Source organism: Telmatherina bonti (assembly GCF_933228915.1).
Source record: "Telmatherina bonti genome assembly, chromosome: 2".
NCBI lineage: Eukaryota > Metazoa > Chordata > Actinopteri > Atheriniformes > Telmatherinidae > Telmatherina > Telmatherina bonti.
In genome coordinates, this window is record NC_136620.1 from 12,055,375 (window position 1) to 12,076,107 (window position 20,733).

A 20,733-nucleotide genomic window follows, 5' to 3' on the forward strand; every position below is an offset into this window, starting at 1 on the left:
TGTGGTAATTCTGGTCCAAAGTTAGGAGCATCTGCTCATGTCGAGCTAAGTGAGCATTCTGACCGGATAGGGCTTGCTGAAGTTGTCCGGCGGTGCCTTCTGGGTTAGAATCTGCTGGATCCATACCTGATGGCCTGATTGTTCTGTTGTAGTGTAGGACAAACAAGGACCCAAGTGCAGATTGGATGTGGATACTAGGACAGGTTTATTGTTCTCCTGGGCAGAATGGTAGGTGGCCAGGCAGGCAGGTTGGCGGGCAGGCAGGCTGGTTGACGGGCAGGCAGGCAGGTTGATGGGCAGGCAGGCAGGTTGACGGGCAGGCAGGCAAGAATCATGCACTGGTGACAGAACAGACAGTTGTGAACGAAGCAGTTTAAATTCTTAAGCAGAAATGCTGCAATGGCCGAGAGCTGTTACCACAGATGAAACAACAATCAGGCGATGACTGGTGAACTGAGCTGGCCTTTTATCTTGCTACTGCTGATTTCCCGATGAGAACCTGGTGTGGACTTGATTGCCAGGGAAACAGGCACACCCACTGCAGCACAGGTCAGAGCAGGAACCACAACAAAAAGTGTGATGAAGGCAATACAATCAGATTCTGTTTTTGATAATCCTATATTGTGAGATGTTCCGAATACGCCCAATAGGGGGCATGGTTGTATTGATTTACCAATAACCGAGCTTATTAAAGTGAAAATGTTTTGCCAGAATGGTTTTAGTTTTGTGCAGGACCAGAACATATGGACGTGGTTGGCAGGAGTAGCACCACACCGATTCCAATTTGGGTTCACATCTGGAAAAATCTTTGCCATCTTTTGGTTGGTCCAGAAACAGCGGTGCAAAATTTTGCATTGCATAAATGATTGTTTTGCACAAACTGAAGAGGTGTGAACCCTGTTAAGGATGGACAGCCAGAGGTCATCACAAAGTGTTATATTTAACTCAGTTTCCCATTCACGCTTCAGTACAAAAAAAAGCTGTTTTTTCATTGCAAAAAAAAATTATTGTACAAAATTGAAATAATGCCCTTAAATGCTTGAGGCTGATCTAAAATGGAGTCAATTGGATTTGTTGGTGGTGCATTGGGAAATTGAGAGACACTTTTGGACATAAAATCCCGTAGTTGTAAATAGCGGAAAAAATCACGGTTTGGTATGTTAAATTTAGATTGAAAGTTGGCAAATGAAATAAATGTCCCATTATCATAAAAGTCAGCGAAGGTTTTAATGCCCATATCATCCCAGTCAGTGAAGGTTTTGTCTGTTAAAGATGGTTTGAAGAGGTGGTTTGAGCGAACTGGAGCTCTTAGAGAAAAAGATGTCCAATTAAAATTGTGTTTACACTGAATCCAAACTTTAACAGTATTTTTCACAATAATATTTTTAGTATATTCAGTAGGTGGAGACATATTGGAAAAAATTAGAGCTGACAGGGATGAGGGGCGACAAGATAATGCCTCTAATTGTAGCCATGATGGAGCATCAGCTCCTGGATGTTCATACAGCCAGTGGACAATTGGTCTAATGTTTGCTGCCCAATAGTAATATTGGAAGTTTGGAGCGGCCATACCTCCCATTTTCTTTGGTTGCTGCAAAGTGGCCCATGCTATCCGAGGTGGCTTGCCGTTCCAAATGAAAGTTGTTATAATGCCATTTAATTTAGGAAAAAATGATTTAGGAATGAAAATTGGCAAACACTGAAAAAGATATGTAAATTTTGGTAAAATATTCATTTGAACAGAATTAATACGGCCAGCAACTGATAAAGGAAGGGATGACCAAGACTTCAGGTTGGACTTTGTCTGTTCAAGCAGAGGTTGAAAGTTGGCAGAGAAAAGATCTGAATGCGTTCTGGTGACTGTGATTCCCAGGTAGATAAACTGGTCTGTGATTTTGAAGGGAAGTGCTTCTAGCGAATTATTATGAGCTGCTCTGTTTATAGGGAATACCTCACTTTTTTCAAGATTCAGTTTGTATCCGGAGAGTATTTGGAATCTATTTAGAATACTGAAGACCTCAGGTAGGCTGGTATCAGGATCTGAAATGAACAAGAGGAGGTAACCTTGCTTTACTTTTTAAATGAGATTTTACAGGGAAATATATCATTTCAAAATTTAGAACCTACTGAAGCGATTGATTCTTCATGTGTCAAGTATAAAGCCACCAGCTGGTTTGTGTCATCCTCACATAAAGACTGAAAACAAAGAAGTCTGATTTCTGTCTGGTTATTTGACTTCACGTTTACCGCCGACCTAAGCTGAGGTGTGAAAGGAAAAAACTACTGACCGTACAGAAAATAAGATTTCAATGTGCAAAGCTAACAGTAGCTTCCATAACAAGCTACTCCAAACTAGTTTTACTGGTAATAAAACCTATGTGCCTGCTGATTAAAATACAACGCATGCAGCTGAGATAAGACAAGATAATTCCAGTCAGACGAAACTCAGATTCTCTCAGCAACATAAGATCATTTATTGGCAGCAGAAGAAAAAAAAAAAATCAGACAAGTTTCTGTGGTGTTATTTGGTAAAAATCCTTTTTGTTTCCTTCCTGTCTGGCTACTTTTGTTTGTTGTAATGCTTTGCATGTTATGCATTTACCTCATGGTGAGCAATGCTCTCACATGACAAATGAAACCTTAAGTTCATGAATTATAAAATGTATATATAGAATATATAAACTGAAAATAAAATGGCTCTTGCATCAGAAATTGTTTTATGTTGCTTTATGTACTAAATGAAATAGGTAAAATATTGTAATGTCAAATAAGATATAGTTTTGGGTCACAGCTGTGTTCATTTATTCTTTTTGTTTTTTTACATTTTCTACATCAGTGACGAACACATTTCCATAGTGGAAGATATTTGCAGCATTGTTACATTTGCAAACATGTAAGTGTTCATCCTTCCATAAACCTATGGTCTAATATTCAAACAGTGAAGCGATTTGGTAGCTGAAGACATAAATAAACATGAAATAAACCAGTTAAATATACTCATCAGGCTTTTTGCAAACAGCAGGTCAGAATCTCTTTTAACCAGGACTTCTATCATGTGCTCTCCCTGCTGGTCTCAGCTGCTGCTGAGAGAGGGCAAGCCTCAAAACTCAAAGGAGGAGGTATACTTTGAGGGTTGCCCTCTTCCTCCTCTTCACTTGGTTCAGGCTTTTGTCATTCTTTTAGCTGAGGTAAGAATATGTAGCCTGAGGCTGACTGAAAAAGCTGTAAAGCCTCCACAACTTTCATTTTCTGCCACATATTCAGCTTCGTTTGATCTATTTGTGATGATGTGCTGTTTGGCCGTTGCTTCGCTTAGGATTTAAAGATTTTTCATGACTATTCTTAAATATAATTGTTATATAATGCTATTGTTACATGACAATATGTTGTGAATCTTTAAAAAAAAAAGTTTCCAAGTTTTGATCCCTGCTTCTGGTATGAGTCAAAAAGAGCAGCTGTGCTCGAATGTCGGTTGTTTTCAGTATGCCATCAGTTCTGTCCCTCCTCGTCTGCTGAACATTTCATGAATTCTGTTTGAATTAAAAAAAAAAACAGGAATAAAACCCCAATACCCAAAAAGTTGTGACACCATGTAAAGTGTAAACAGAAACCAATTTTATCTTTTGTAAACCTCAGAAACAGATGTTGTGTTTTCATGATCAAATCAAATGAAACTTTATTTCTTGAGCACTACACAAAGTGCTTTACAAGATAAAATCAAGTCATAATGATTAAAACAAACAGTGGATAAAAAGGCATTTAAAAATAATAGACACAAGCTCTTTCCACACACTCACACACACACACACAAGGACATAGAGCAAAGAACCCCGCCACACCCACCCACCCACATTCCCCGAAAAACCATCGTTCCCTGAATACTGTCTCTTTAACTGAATTCTGGTTAATAAAACAACTAAAAACATTAATTAAGTGATAAAAATTCTGACTTGGTGCTGATGTGAGGAAACAATACCTCGGGATCCATCCACACCAGGAGCAAGTCCCCCGCATGCTCATAGGGGCCGCTGCCACAGCAACCACACAACTCCCAGGCAGCAAAGGGGCCACCCCGCAGCCATGAAGCTGCAGTGCTGGACCCCGTGCCACCCAAACAGCAGCGGTCGTCATGACAACAGCCCCCAGACCAAACAGGCAGGGCGCCCAGCGTGCTGGATCCCCATAAGGAAAACACCGGAGTTAAAACCAGAAGATGAATAACTTTAATGCCGGGCGGACACTGTGCGATTTTGAGGGGATTTCGCTACGATTTTGCTGTCGCAGATCACGCTGCGTCATCGTGGAAACATCGTAGCGTCGGGATGTCCGGTCGGGAGGTCGTAAGCCTTACAGTGTGAGAACACTCACGAGGAAGGATTAATTGATGCTATGTTCTAACGACGATGCTGCGACCTCCCGATCAAACTTCTGGCATGTCAGAAATTTTCGCCGTAGCTCGTACAGTGTGAGCGGTGTTACGTCACGATTCTCCGTTTGCACCTGCGCAGAAGACGCCGGTGGAGCTTTAAACAATGGCGGGCAACCCCAACTTCCGACGTGTGCGGTGGACACAGCTGCTAGAGGAGAGATTGGTAGAGCTATGGAGAGAAGCTGAAAATCTTTTTGATGTGACTTCGGCAGCATACCATGACAGAAGGATGAAGGACAATTCCTGGAATCAAACAGCATCTGCTCTGGAGTTACCTGGTACGTATAGTTTTGATTGCAACCGAGGAAGCTAGCTATCGTTACACCTGTCATGTTTCTATGAAGACGTTTGCACAGAACTCAACTTATAATGTAATGTTCTAGCCTATCTACCAATAAGTGTAATATAGGCTATACGGAATATTTCTTGTCATACAGATTGGCCTATAACGTTATGTTAATTATGAGTTGAGTTCTGCTTTTCTGTGCATCTGTGCATCAATCTTTCCTGGAAACATAATACTATGCTTTTGTGTAGCTACCTCGATTTGCAAGATCACGTCGAGGATAAGTAGGGATTACATGCGTTAACTTTAGAACTCCTCTGCTTGTTTTATTTCAGTCCGTGAGGTGCAAATGAGAGCGGCCTCTCTTCGCACTCAGTTCGGCAAATTATTAAAAACACAACCAAGTGGCAGCGGTTACAGAGGTCAAACACCAAGCCAGATATGGATCATAAACCATCTTGACTTTTTAAAACGACATGTTGTCCATGGACAATCTGAAACTAGTTTGAGAGTAAGTATATACATTTTACATAACATGTTCTTGTCTATAGTGTCACATCAGAACCTTTCTACAATGATTGTGCTTTTATGTAGGCCATGTCAACAGAAGATCAACCAGAAACATCACAGACAGACACAGAAACAGAGCTTGACAGGGAGGTTGAAGAGTGTACAAATATTACTTCACCTGATCCTGGCACTAGTAGGGGTGAGACAAGAATATTTTACAGAGTAGTGTATATTTCTTTTTCTGCTTTGGTATGATGAAAGGGTAGTAACATGGCAAGTTTAGGAGGGCAAGATTCAATTCAATTCAATTCAACTTTATTTATATAGCGTCAAATCACGGCAATGCCATCTCAAGACGCTTTACAGACAGAGGGGAAAACATAATGAAGGCCAATTCATAACAGCCTATATAAGGAAACCAACAGATTGAGTTGAGTCCAACTCAATCTCCCATCCTGAGCAAGCACACTGGCAACAGTGGGAAGGAAAAAACTCCCTTTTAACAGGAAGGAAACCTCCGGCAGAACCCGGCTCAGGACAGGCAGCCATCTGACTCTGCTGTGTGGGGGGAAGAGGACAGAAAGACAACAGACAACAGGAACTGCTACTCCCGGCCAGGGAGACCTGCTGAGACAGGAGACATACATGTTAATGATGCAACACTGTTATGGGGGGGGTAAAAGAGAGAGATAAAGAGAAAAAGAAAGAAGCTCAGTGTATCAGGAAATGTCCCTCAGCAGTCTAAACCTATAGCAGCATAACTAAGGGATGCTAACCATCCCTAGCTATAGGACTTATCAAAAAGATAAGTCTTCAGCCTAGTCTTAAAGGTGGGGAGGGTGTCTGCTTCCCTAACACTAACTGGGAGCTTATTCCATAAGAGAGGGGCCTGATAACCAAAGATACATTGAGAACACCTCACTGATGTGTTGATTGTTGTGTTGTATTAAATGAGTATTGTATTGTGACACATGTATTGTCTCACCCCCAGACACAAGTGATCTGCAGTCTCAAGAGGAAACTTCCTCTAATGTCTCCAGAGCAGGCACACCCCGTCCCTCAAGCTCTGCAGAAGTGACTTCAGTCAACCTGGATGCCTCACGGGAGAAGGAGAGTGAGCAGAGAAGGAGCCAGGGACCCCAGTGTCAAGGAAAGAGGAAAGAGCCTGAGCGTAATGTAGAGTTACAAAAACTAGCTATATTAAAAGAAATGTCTTCTACTTTAAAATCAGTAGATGATGAAAAAGCTTTTGGTGAGCAGAATTGCGACACCACTGCCATAAGCAGGATGGAGAACCTGCTCTTATAGTTGTGGAACAGGCTTCCCGACTTCTTTGGTGGCTGGATGTATATGTGTTTTCCATCGAGTGCTCCAAGGCCGTTTGGGAACTGCCACTTCTCCCAGTATTCGTGGGCTATCGCATGCCACTTTGCCTCTGATGTTGGTGTCTGAAAGACAGGATTATTACACGTTAAATATATTGAAATTGTATGTTTTCTTGTGATTGTTTAGTGGGGAGATGTAAGGATTTGTGTTGATCACCAATTCTCTTGAATGCCTATAAGTCTCTATTAAAATGACTAATAATTGATGGAATTGTACATACCTCCAGAAAGTCGTTTTTTAGGACCGAATGCAGGGCTTCACACATCTCCACAACAATCCGGCTCAGTGTTGTGCTACCGATCCGGTACTGGAAACTTAAGGAGTTTAATGTCTCCCCTGAAAAATATGTTTTACATAAGTGCACAACATTTTATAACATCACAAGCTTGTTCAATTTTTTTTATCGGAATTAACTAATTAAAATAACTTCAGCATAGTTGCTTTTTATGATATTCAGCCATTACACGGGGCTGCACCCATGTAAAACGATAACCAAAAAACTGATTTGTAAATACATGATTAAGTTAATTTGCTGCTCAGACCTGTACTGATAGAAAGTAAGCAACAGTGCTGGTAGTAGTTTGCCTGCATACTGTATGGCTAATGCATTCTTAAAATGTATTAACTTTGATTACAGAAATACATAATATCACAAAATGTCAAGTGGAGGCTATACCACAGTCAATGTATTTAAGACAAGACAAAAACCTTCCTTTTTGATGCTGCGTTTGGCCAGTGAGCCCAGTGTTTTTGTACTTTGCTTGTACTTTCGTACTTCTTTGTACCTGTACTTGTCAGGTTTTTTTTTTTTTCGGTTTTTTTTTTTTTTTTCTCGTAAAAAAAACTGAAAAACGTTTGTTGCGATATTGGGCTATACAAAAATAAAGTGATTGATTGATTAATACCTGCTGCCAGAAACCGTAGGGTAACAGATGGTCTCTCCTTTGCAGGAATGGCTCTTCTTAGGTGGGTGTCCTGCTTGGTGATGAGTGGAGCTACTTTGTGCAGGATTATGTGGAATTCTTCTACAGACATTCTCGTGAAGTTTCTGAAGTCCTTCAAATCATCATTCTAAAATCAAAAGAGAAACTCACATGACCCAAACATTACATACTGTAAAACTACAATATACCAAATTGTTCTGTACAGCACAGCAGGCATAAAAAACTAGTCAACTAAAAAAAATATACAAACTATAAACTAAAAAGCCATAGAGAATCAAGATAGTTCAAACTTTTTGTAGTGATAATTAACTTGTTGTAATACCTGGTACAAAAACTTAAATAATCAATAATTAACCGTATCATATTGTCTGTTTGCACTGACTGTCGTGAAAGGAGTCGGAATTTTATTCTCCGTCTTTAGCTCTATTTACTACTTAATACCAGATGTTACTTTTGGCACCACGGGGAACTCTTTGAAATTCGCTGTGTACCTGCACTAGTATACTGGCAAGATCGATCATTCACTCATTCATTCATTAGTAACTATGTTCATCATAACGTTATGGGCTACAGATGAGGAATTCGCCGGGGCAGTATGGTGTTAAACAGTCTGGTGTTTAACGTTACCTCTGGCTCCTGATGAAGGATGTACATCCCATACCGACCACGTCTCCTCAGCCATTCACGTACCCAAATCCTTTTCTTTCTTTTTTTTTCGTTTCAGCGCACCAGACAGCGCACACAACCGCAACAACTTGCTGCCTGCTCGCCATCTTGTTGTCAGGCACGCTGTGGTTGTCATAGGAACTAGGAACCTTTGTTTTTCGTTGTTCACACTCGAGCACGTCGTGCCGTCACACGCCGACTGACGCCGACAACTAGTCGTGGTTGTCAATAATGGTGGCTGACAGCAGTCGTACAGTATGAGTACACACGTCGTAGGGTCAAATAGAGTACGAGGGACAAACCCGGTGGTGCAGTGGGAGCATTTCCCCGACAGTCAGATTTCTAAAATCGCACAGTGTCCGCCCGGCATAAGAAGCAGTAAGAAACAAGAGCAACAATGAAAGAAAATATACATATATACATAGAAGGGCTTCATAATAATGTATTAAAAATAAGAAATCTAATAAAACAATTTAAAAATAAATAAATGAAGTAAATTAAGATAAGTAAATAAAGTAAAATAAAATTCAGTTAAATGCTAAGCTAAAAAGGTGTGTCTTGAGCTTCTTCTTAAAAACATCAACAGTCCTGAGGCTCTCTGGAAGGTTGTTAAGACAAAGAAATCAGTAACTGTTGAAAGTGAAACATGGAAATAATTAGATCAGATTTAAATAAGTATAAGAATTATATTAAACATACTATAGTACCCAGGAAAGTGTGACTGGACTTAAATTAATAATATTCTACATACTGATAAATATGTAAACATACTTGGCCTACTTTGCTCACTCTTAATCTGCACTTTGTGTCTGTGCTTGCAGATTATCATCCATCCTGAATGTCAGGTACAGATTACAGCCAAAATGTTATTATTTATCATTAATCTTTATAAACACACACACTACAGATGGGATAAATGCCTGAGGAATTATTGATCTTTAGAGTTGGAGCTGATTTGTCTGCAGTGACTGAACCTCAGTAAGTCCCGTCCTGATGTAGAGGAACGTTTCACGTTACTTCCTATGAACCCGTGTGTGTTTTCAGTAAAGTGAATTAATTATATATACAGTATGTAATGCTCACACACATCCTGTTAACGTTTTTACTATTTTACTAGCACTTCTTTACAAAATGTGTTGATGTCACAAACAGTGTACATGTTTAAAGGTGGAGTATGTAAGATTTTCAATATTTAAAAAAAAAAAAAAAAATTAACTAAAAAATTACTACAATCATAATTAGATTAGTTTTTTAAACATGTAGGTTCCAGTCTGCCCATATTTGATGTGTTATTAAATTACAAGTTTAATTAATGACAAAGATGTTAAATGTTTACCTACCAGTAAAAACAATGTGCTTTTTGTCATTTGTCATTAATTAAACTTGTAATTTAATAACACATCAAATATGAACAGACTGGAACCTACATGCTCAAAAAACTTTCTGATTATGATTGTAGTTATTTTATTAGTTAATTTATTTTGAAAATATTGAAAATCTTACATACTCCACCTTTAAGGCTGGACAATGTAAAAACAAACAGATTTTTATATGAACTTAAAGATGATAATATGTATTTAACTCCACATGTAGACACAATGTTAGCATACTTGCTACATTGTGCTTTCTGGGAAGATGTTGAACGTCATAACCTGAAATATGAAGGCCTTACTGGTCCCATTACGTACAACAGCAAGCTGCCAATTCATCTGCTGTTTAGTGTGTGTTTTTGGTGTGTAACATTTTTTTTTTAATAATCCGCTGTGATTTGCTGAATTTGACTTAGAAAACCTTTTAAAAATTAGTTAAACAAAAAAAAGGTAAAATATATCAAATCTCACAACAGTGACTAAAAGTTAATGCAGAGTTTTAAATATGAGCAACATTTTGTTCTGTTTATTCATCCAAAATCCTTGATGGATGTAATAAAGTCACTATTTGCCTGCAAAGTTTGCCTGCAAATGCAAAGTTTTAGATGCATTTTGGCTCAAAAGGATGGTCTTTTTCCATAAGATAAGAAGGACACACACACACATACACACACACACACACACACACACACACACAGACCTGAATCTTCAGGCTTCAGTAGATGGAGACAGTTGGCACTAGAGTTTGTTTATAAATGGAGAATACATGGGAAAAACAACTTGATTACATTCCTGTTTCATGTGGAAGCTGTCATATCTCCTCACATCGCTGCAATAATGTTGAAACCCCCCCCACACACACACACCAGACACACACACGATTTCGCTCTGTTCTCCGTCTTCAAAGCTCCACCTAGCTTTAACTGATGCGTGTTATGAGGAGTATTTTCAGCAGAAAGCTTTTTCATATTCCTGCCTTGTTTTGACTTTCATCTTTTGCAGGCATGACGTGCACGCACACGCAGGCTCCTCGGGCTGTGAGAGGGTGTGCATGTACACGGCTGTGTCTTTTTGTTTGTGCATTTTCCACCGCAGGTCATGAAGGTCTTTCTTGTAGTTCTGATGAGCTCAGCCCGAATCTGTACTTTAATCTCTACAAACTCCTGAAAAGTCTTTCAGCGACTGGAACGTCGCTGAAAGACGACGGGCTGTCTGTTCATCACGTTTTCACCTCACGATGACCTCTGCCTGGTTTTTCCCATCAGTATTCTCATGCTGTTACTGGCAGAAGTCCAGAGGGGAGGAGGAGGTCGCCATTCATTGCTTGCTCGGTGACAACGCAAGTCTTCCTGCGAGAATCAGAGGCTGTTTGACAGCAGCACCCAAACTCTTCTGTCTTGACACAGTTGGATGCATTTCTTATTGATCACAGGACTGGATTATTTGCAATTGGTTCAGTTGTAGGAAACTACTGCTGTTTTACCCTCAAAGTTCCCAGAAGTCTGACTCTTATTTAATTTTTCACGTATTTCTTCTCGCTTTCGTTTGCTCTGATAAATTTTGTTTCATCTATGTGATCGTCACTTTAATGCCAAGCCCCAACTAACAGGCTGTGCCCGATAACCCACCGGGACATGAAGAAGAGAAATCTGGTGTGAGACTTCTGTCAATGGTGATGTTGGCACAGATTAGGGTGCAGTAACAAGTTTATTTGCTTAAAGGTATTTTTTTTCCCCTACTTTAGAAAACTCAGCACTGTCTCTTTAACACTCTGGAGGCATCGTCGGCGATGCCAGGGACCATGTTGTGTTTAATCCAGCATAGCTGTCGAACCATAAAAGATAGAAACTTACTTTCCCCCCCCCCCTCTTAATCGGGAGACTCCGGGCTTTCAGACGGTAGTTCCGGCATCACTGTAGCCCATTCATAGGTGATACAGTGTTGTGTCAAAATAGGTGTTCCAATCAGAGTCTTTATCTTTGGTGCATGACACGTGTTTTTGTCCAATCAGAGCCGACGATGCCTCAGGAAACGCCTCCAAACAGTGTCAATCACTCTGCATCGGTGTCATTAGCAGTCGGATAGCTGCCTTCTGTATTTACAAGGCCGATAAATTAGGAAAACAACAGCTTTTACGCACGTTTACCATGTGTAATTGCTCAAACAAACATTTGCATTACTCAAGTAGTTTATTTCGACATAAACGACACAACGGCATCGTAACAGATGTATAACTTGGTAACAGATACAGTGTGTGCAGCTGACAGTGATTTCAGAAAGCTCCAGTCCCCTTCAGTTCCTTTAGTCATGCTTCGAAATTATAATACTCTTTATTTCAAGCAAAGGAGCCTCATTTACATAGCAGTTTATGATATTTCAATTCAAAATAAATAAAAAAAACAAGGTATAGGACATTATGGGGCATTGACAGGTGGTGTTTATTAGCATTTAAACTAAAACAAAGTCAGGTTTATTTCTCTAAAATACCCTTGGTCCCCAGAGGGTTAACAGACCAGGAGTCCAAAGGGTACTTTTTGTGGAACAGTGCTTTCGACCTGGCGTGAGAATGTGTGCACACAACGCAAAGTCTTGCCCTTTTAAAGTGATGTCCAATGGTACTGAAATGCTCCTTTACACTCTTAAATATGTACCTCTAAAGACCATCTGTGACGAAGTGACGTGTCACGCTCAATGTCGACCCACGTCACACCTGCACACACACCCCGCTTTGCTTTCCTGCCGGGTATCTTCAGGACGCACCAACAAAACACCCACCATGCTGCTTAACAGCCATCCTCCCCACATCCAACCTATCACAGCAATTTATTAGGGGGCAGATGTCTTGCTACCAATTTAAGGACTGGTTACTGGTAGTGTAAGGCAAACTACAGCAATGTTTACACTGCGGTTAAAAGGCGGAAGAGCAATGCAAGGTGGAAGTGACGTCACAGTCACAGGATGCGCTGAAACACGTTTCATTTCACCGATGTGATGATAATTACAGTCTGGTGGGGTTGTTTAAATGTGTATCATTTGTGGTATTTATATAATTTATGGAGAACAAATAGACTTTACGAAAAAACTGCCTTTTCTATGATAATTGGGAAGCTTCCTGTTGAGGGAGGAGCTTGAGGTTTATAAGACGCTCATTCGGAGCTAGTGGGGGCAGAGAGTAGGAGCTGGGATGGAGAATGGCAAAGGTGGCATTAAGGAAACTATTGGTGAGATTGTTTAAATTTTGTAAATATTTGGTTGGGACACTATATATTGCCGCACTGTGGAGGACAAAAAATAAATCACCTCAACGAAACCACAACATCGCCATTATTCACTGCACAGAACCCCGTGACACCTTCACACGCCTGCTGTGACTATTTTGTCTGAATAATTGGTATGGTCATATTTTTTATTGAGTCATGTCAAATCAACAGGAATATTCACATTAATAAGGAAATTTCGGTCTGCAATTTTGTGATTTTTAATTTTTCAAACTGAAGTTCTCTTAATGTTCCCATCTGACCAATCAGAGAAGGCGCGTTGACTGATAGATCGCCGGTTGTAAGCCATGCAGGTGTCACTTTGCCGCTGCTATTTCATTCAAACTTTGAATCATCATGGCCGAGCACCTTTATAATTTCTTCTTTGCTTCTTAAAGCTGGCAGCTAGCTGCTAAAGCAGATCCTCCGACTGTCCCACAGACGTCCTAAAGTCCGTCCTGAAGCAGCTGTGGTCCAGCTTCAGTTCCTGGATTAAACAGTAGCTGCGTTTCTGTTACATTTTTTTGCAAAATAAATGTTCTAAATTTCGACAAACAATTGCAATTTGCAGGAGTTTCCACGGCGTTTAGCCCATAAGCCTCAAGTCACGTAAAATCTCATTAGAGGAACGATATTTTCTGAGACTTGAGACCTTTGCAAGGCAGCCATGTAGGGTTATTTTGGGATTTTCTACCTGAGACCTCCAAGACAAGAGTTGACAAGGGATGAGTTAACAGAGACGCTGTACAGTTGTGCTCATATGTATTCATCCCCTTTCATTAAAGAAAAGGCTGAATTTACAACAGTCACTCAAATAACTGGAGACTTAAAAAAGGAACAATAACTAAACATTTGCAAAAATATAATTTAGTAATATAAGACACTATTTTTTCATTTAATTAAGTTGAAGTAAAAACACAAAGCAAGACAAGGCAATTTTATTTGTATAGCACCTTTCATGTACAATACAATTCAAAGTGCTTTACATGAAACATTAAAAGCGTTACAGATGAAAAAAAAGCATAAAAGAAAATACAAATAACAGAAATGTGTCCTGGACAAATTAGAGACTTTTCTGTTGAACAGTGGGACAAAATACCTGTCAACAGGTGCAGAAGTCTGACTGAGAGGAACAGAAAACACCTGACTGGAGCGGAAACATTAAAGGATTGTTCAACTAAATATTAGTTTATGAGTGATTTAATATGTAATACATTATCTTATTTTCTTGCTTTTCAAAAAAATATTTCTATTGAACATTAGAAAATAATGTAATGGTTTTTATAAACTTTTTATTTATTATTACTCTTGTCAATTTCAGCTTATTTTACAGGCAGCTGTTGTTTTTCCTTCTTTAATGAAAGGGTATGAATAAATATGAGCACAGCTGTAGATGTGGGACTAGTATGAGGCATTCGGGAAGAGGTGCACCTAAAAGACAAAACAGCAGCATGACCTTTTACACAAACATAAAAATTTTGTTCCAAACATTTCTTCCTGCAACCGCCACATGCGTCATTACAGTGTGGAGCCACCTCACCTCACCTTGATGTAAGAGAAAGGTGTGTGAGTGTGTTGGGGGTGGGGGGTTGTAGTAAATGTCATGGATTTTATCAAGTAAAACACCTGATAATGATGACTTGGAAAATGTCACAATGCAGGTTTACAGCTCAACGTGAACTGCAGAGGTTCTAGATAAAGACACGGGGAGCACTTTATGTCCATTTTAAGTCCATGGTCATCGCTGTCACCTTGGCGTGAAGCAGGGATCCTCAGTCTTGAAGGCCTGGTATCCTGCAGGTTTTCCAAGTGTCCCTGCTGGAAAACACCAGTCAGTGGCTTGTACAATGATCTGTACTGTAGTTTTGCTGCATTTTAATGCAATAAATAATTCACATTTGGAGTAAACACAGGGCGTTGCAGCTTGTTGCATATGTGGCTGTGGGAATACTGGTTTACTGGTAAGGGTGGCCATGCTGCCTCATATCCACCTCCAACTGTTAAATAAATACACTCATTCGTGGCAGTGGTATTCTCTGATGGTAGCCTCTTTCAGAAGGAAAATATCCACCTGGACACTGCAAAAATTTTTCAAGAATGGTACAGAACAAATTCAAGGTTCTCATTTTACCTTCCAAATTTTCCCATATTAGTCCAGTGGTGGACATCTGTCATTCATGAGACCCACAGCACTACAGGGTGAGCTGTTTCCCCAACACCCCCGATTCAAATGACATGGACTGCAGGTCTCAAAGACTGAAGCTGTCTGCATACTGTGTTAGTCTGATCCACCATCAGCAGGAAACACGGCACAACAAATTCCAACACATGATGGAGCCACTTTGCATCTTACAAGTTGGAGAAGATCAGTGACTGGCAGCTAAGTGTCAGATATCACTGTGGTCATGGATGTTTATTCATCATTATAGCCAATCAGTCTAGCGGTCAAGTGAAAGGAAAATATTTTAAAGGATGACCGACACTAAGTGCACCCAGTGGTATCTAACGTCACTGGATTGGATTGCATTGTGAATTTACAGTACTTGCTTATTAGAAAATTAGTTAAAATGATGACAAGCAGGCCTGTAATAGTCAGTATATTTCACTTTTGTTTTTCAATTTCATGCCCAAGCAGTCGACCCATGTTGCAGAGTATATTGCACCAAAAGTCGGTGCAAGATTTATAGGAGCGCTATGACCGATAACTCCAACTTAATGTCGCCACTCCCTCCTCTGTCTCTACCATCACTGCTGTCCAGCTCACTTTCATTCACTTTTATTTTCCTCCAGTGACTGTAGACATTCTGAGGACTACTGTGCTAGACTATGTTGCTGATAAAAGCATTGTGCAAATATGCATATATATATATATATATATATATATACATATATATATATATATATATATATATATATATATATATATATATATATATAGATGGATGGATGGATGGATGGATGGATGGATAGATGGATGGATGGATAGATGGATAGATGGATAGGTTGGTAGATAGATATAATGTACAGTATATGTGTGTGTTTATAGAAAATAGAAGAAATAAAAAACAATAAATTTCAACAATGTAAAACTTTGAGGTTATAAGAGGTCAACATAAAAAAAACTGGCACCAACACAGAAAACTGTAGCATTGTCCAATTTATATAGCTGTATTTTCTGTAAAATAATAAAAAGAGTAAAAATAAAGTATAGATGTTTCCACTGAATAGTGTTTAATGTGTTTACACTTTTCTCAAAAATCTTATCCCACAGACAACATTTTATCGGAATTACGGCTCATGCCAAGTTGCCAGGTTGCCAGGTAGCCAGATAGCCACATTGCCAGGTTGCCAGTTAACCAGTTAACCAGTTAGCCAGGTAGCAGTATTGCCAGGTTGCCAAAATGCCAGGTGGCCAGAGAGCCACGTCGCCAGGTTGCCAGTTAACCAGTTAGCCAGGTAGCAGTATTGCCAGATTGCCACATCGCCAGGTAGCCATTTTGCCAGACTGCCATGTTTACAGGTATCCAGGTATCCAGTTAGCCAGGAATTCAGGTAGTCAGGTAGCCAGATAGCCACATTGCCATGTAGCCAGTAGCCAGAGAACTACGTTGCAATGTTGCCAGCTAGCCAGGTAGCCACGTTGCCAGGTAGCCACATTGCCAGATAGCGATGTAGCCAGGTTGCCAGTTAGCCAGGTAGCCATTTTGCCAGACTGCCACGTTGCCAGGTATCCAGGTAGCCACATTGTAACTTTGCCAGGGAGCCTGGTAGCCAAAGAGTCACGTTGCTTGGTTGCCAGTTAGCCAGGTAGCCAGGTTGCCAGTTAGCAATGTTGCCAAGTAGCCATGTTGCCAGGTAGCCATGTTGCAAAGCAGCCATGTTGCCAGGTAGCATTTTTTCAGGGTTTTCCACTTGCTGCCGAGGATTTGCCACGTCTCTCGCCTCATTCCCCTTTCTAATTCTTCATAAAACTCGAGACATCTTGACACAAAAATGTGAGAACAAAATATTTACCAAACTAACCAGTACATTGCTAGTGACATATGAGAAATAAAGAATTCTTTTTTTCATTGGTGTAGTGTCTGCACTGCACTGTGGTGTTAACACTGTGCTCTCAGCAAAAAGCTCAATGGTTTGAGCACCAGATAGGGGGGTTAACAGTTTGGAGTTTGCATGTTCTTCCAACCAATCTTCCAACGACATGCTTGTCAGGGAAATTGCTCCCTTTAAGTTCTCCCTATAAGGGAGTGTTTGTCTTGGTCCTGGTTCTGTGTGATCTCGCTTGCTAATTGCTGGGATGGGCTCCAGCCTCCCCGTGACCTTGAACTGGACTAAATGGTAGAGAAAATGAATAAATGAACAGTCTAGCGTCTATTAATTTAAAGTGTTTGTGCATTTAACTGTAAAATTAAAACAAACAGAACAAAAGGGGTTATAAGCTCTTTGTTCTGTGCGTGTCGGCTCATACTGCCGTCACAGAGCTCCATCTTCCTCTCATGCACTGCGAGATAGAGGTAAAGCTGCTTCTCTAACATTAAACGTCAGGGGATGGTGAAAAATGTTCTTGTGTGTAATTTTTCCAGAGGAGGAAGTGTGTGTTTGTTGCCTTTTTCCATTTGTGGGTTTGGATAATTGTGAATGAATTTAAAGAGATTTACTTCATATCATACTTTTGCTTACAGTAAATGATATTGGATGGATGGATCGTTTTTGCAACTGAAAGAAAAAAAAAGTTGACAGGAAACCTTAGCTGTTCCATGGTTAAGATATTGTGTGAATTCTGTCTTGCAGAAGAACTTTCTATTTTTTGGCAAGCTATTGTTAAAGTTTCTCAAGGCCAATGGATCTTTATGTATTAGTTATTCTCATTCATCTTCTTTGAATTTCAATAGCAGAAGCAGGACAGCGTTTCAGAGCTCAGTCTGCACTCAGACGACGCGCGTTGGACGTTTATTGCAGATGAACGTAAATGCATAGCTGAAACAAGCTATTTCAACCGGGGCGGTTTCGTTTATGATGAATATTAGCTCATAAGTTAGAAAGTGGCTTTGTCTAAAGCCAGAGTAAAGATCTCTATTCAACCTTCCGAATGTAATTCCTGCTCTCTCTTCACCGTGTCCGTGGGCATGATTGCCCTTATTGCAGCTGGATGATTGTGTCAGGATGTTGGGAGAATAGGGCATTTTTCCTGTGAAAAGATGTGTACTCAGTGGCCATTATGGAACCTCAGGGAAGCCATTATCCTCCCCTCTCACCAAGGATTACACAGAGCAGATACTGGAATCAAAAAGCGCTGCCAAATTTAATGCACCTTTTGCACCCTTCTGACCATTCGACTTTCTCTGCTTTGTCTTATTTCAAGCCGCGGTTCTTGTGCTGTCCTCATCACCTGCTCTCTCTCTGTCTCCAGGGCCAGTATTGTCCAGAAGAGAGTCATCTATTTCCAGGATGAAGGCTCTCTCACTATTCGACTGTGTGAGAAAGGTAATGACAGCTGCCTATCCTTTCCTCAGCATGCTCATCATGCTGCTATTACCTGCTGTTCCCATGGTACTTTTTTCCAGTCTTTTACATGTTTTTTTTTTTTATTTTTCCTTGATCCTCATTTCTTTGTTTGGTTTTTAATAAGAACCCAATAAATCTGCTGGGAAACATGCAACAATAAAGACTGCAAGTCACAGGAATCCGTGTAGGTCACCACAGAGCTTGTATGTTGCGTGTGATTTGGCTGCAGAGATGAAAGCAACGCCAGCTTTTTTGTTCTCTAAATAAACACGACAACTATTCTCTAGGACAATAAGGTGACAAAACTCCCTAAGCTCTGATGCACATATTGATTGTACAATAAAAAAAGAAAAAGAGAACTTGTCTAGCAGAATGATTTTCTCCGACTTAATCTCAAGGGAATCCTACCTTCATAAAATCTTCCCCTCCTTGCAGAAATCTAATTTTCCAGGCTATTATGCAAGCCAATCAAGCCGCCCTGTTTCAATTTGCCAACATAAGTTAGGCGCCTTCCATGTTTGACTCATCTTGCTATAACTTAGATGTCAAGACAGGATTTTTCCAGAATAATTTGGTGGTTCATAAATATTCAAACAATCGCCTTGACCTATCATTGCAGAACACTGGTCCGGGGCAAATTTTGAATATTTATGAGTACATGTTAAGGCTAATGTGTCATTTAAATACAATTTCTTTTCCAGGGATGTAATTTTCTGACATTCTCACTGGTTAAATTGTTGTCAATCATCCAGTAATTTATGCAGGTGAACAGGGGAGTTTATTTTAACCCCAAGGAATGTTTTCTCTGGGTTTTTGTAGCAGGGTTGTGCATCATTTTGACCCTGAAATCTTTACATGTATTTGTTTGTGTGTTTATGGTCACGTCATGTCTCCCTGTAGAGGCAGTGCTTGGGGAAGCCACACAAGCCTCTGCTATAGAGTGCTGTGCATGTGGAACGGCCAAGTACAGACTCACCTTCTACGGCAACTGGTCGGAGAAAGTTCATCCCAAAGACTACCCGAGTAAGTTCAAACTGTGGGCATCCAGTCGTCCATGCACGTGTTAGCGTCGCGCTCATTACGTCCTTTTAAAGCTTCTCTTGTTTTGTTTTTTGATGTTAGAAACTTACAAAGCAGAATTCAAAATAATCCACGAATCAAATGAAAACAAACTTTATTTACACTTTTCATACAGATGCTCTTCAAAGTGCTGTACAGCATTTAAAAACAATTTCACACTTGTGCACACACACTCCACACAAGCAGCCCAAACACACAACCCACTCTTCCCCAACCCCTCGATACCAAAATAAAAAGCTACCTTCAGGATTCTACCTCTGTATCTGGTCTGACACTGCTGCGAGTAAACAATATTGTTACGACTGGTGGTGGAGGTGTGGACCCGAATGGAGGGACAGGAGGCAGGAATGCAGAATGAGGGTGTTTTAATTCCCAAGAACAGTCTGAGAGCAGAACTAATAACCAGCAAACAGAAGTGAAACTAAGGGCTATAAATACTGGGACACCTAACAAGACACAGGTGTAGTGAGTGAACTAAATGAGACCAGGTGAACTGAATGAACAGGAAATCAATAACAGGAAACAAGACACAAAAATGAACTAAACAGGAAACACAACAAAATAAGGCAGGAAAACAAAACTGAGAAAAACACACGACACGTCACATCATGACAGATATGTGGGGGATCTGTCCACATCAGGAGCTGCCCGAGGAATGACCACCGGAGACAGTCACAGGCCAGGTTCCACATCGCAGCCAAAAGGGTGCAGTGCAGGACCCCGACAAATGACCCCGGCCAGGGTGACCCTGCAGACCAAAACAGGCGCAGCCCCCGACACGGAGGGTTCCCACGAGGAAAACGCTGGAGCTAAAAAGTTAAAAAGATAAAATTTAAAAAGAACACAAGATAAAATAACTTAAAAAAAACCCAACAACCTGGAATTCTGTAAAACAGTAATTAGAACAATAAAATTAAACATAAATAATATATAAATACAAAAAAAGTACATATGGTGTGTCATAAAATTAGGTCGGCAGATTTAGTGAGACAGTTGGCAACAGTGGCTGAATGAAATCAAAGTGGCTGTGGGAGGAGTTTCCAGCACAGCGTTGCAATGCCAGAGACGCTCGATTGGGAAATGAAGACAGCGAGAGAGAAAACTGCTAAGAGAAAAAACAAATCGCACCCTTTTATTTTTATGATCGTTGAAAACCAAGGTCGTAATTTAGATGAAAATCCGATTAATTGCCCAGCCCTAACATAAAGTAATGCAAAATGTGTGAGAGACTGTATGTGTCACAAATGATACATTTGGCTTTATAAGGTTAGGAAGGTTCGGCAGGTAGAGGGTGGCTGTG

The 20,733-nt window shown here is 40.3% G+C and overlaps 1 protein-coding gene across 1 annotated transcript in view; it reads left to right on the plus strand.

The window, feature by feature from the left end:
* Positions 1-20,733, plus strand: part of spon1b (spondin 1b) — a gene marked incomplete at both ends in the record, with an annotated part of 156,405 nt that overhangs the window by 35,467 nt on the left and 100,205 nt on the right. Inside the window, 2 exons of the mRNA XM_079247060.1 lie at positions 18,259-18,332; positions 19,254-19,376. Of these exons, the coding sequence (XP_079103186.1) occupies positions 18,259-18,332; positions 19,254-19,376 (197 nt within the window). The remainder of the gene's footprint in view (positions 1-18,258; positions 18,333-19,253; positions 19,377-20,733) is intronic.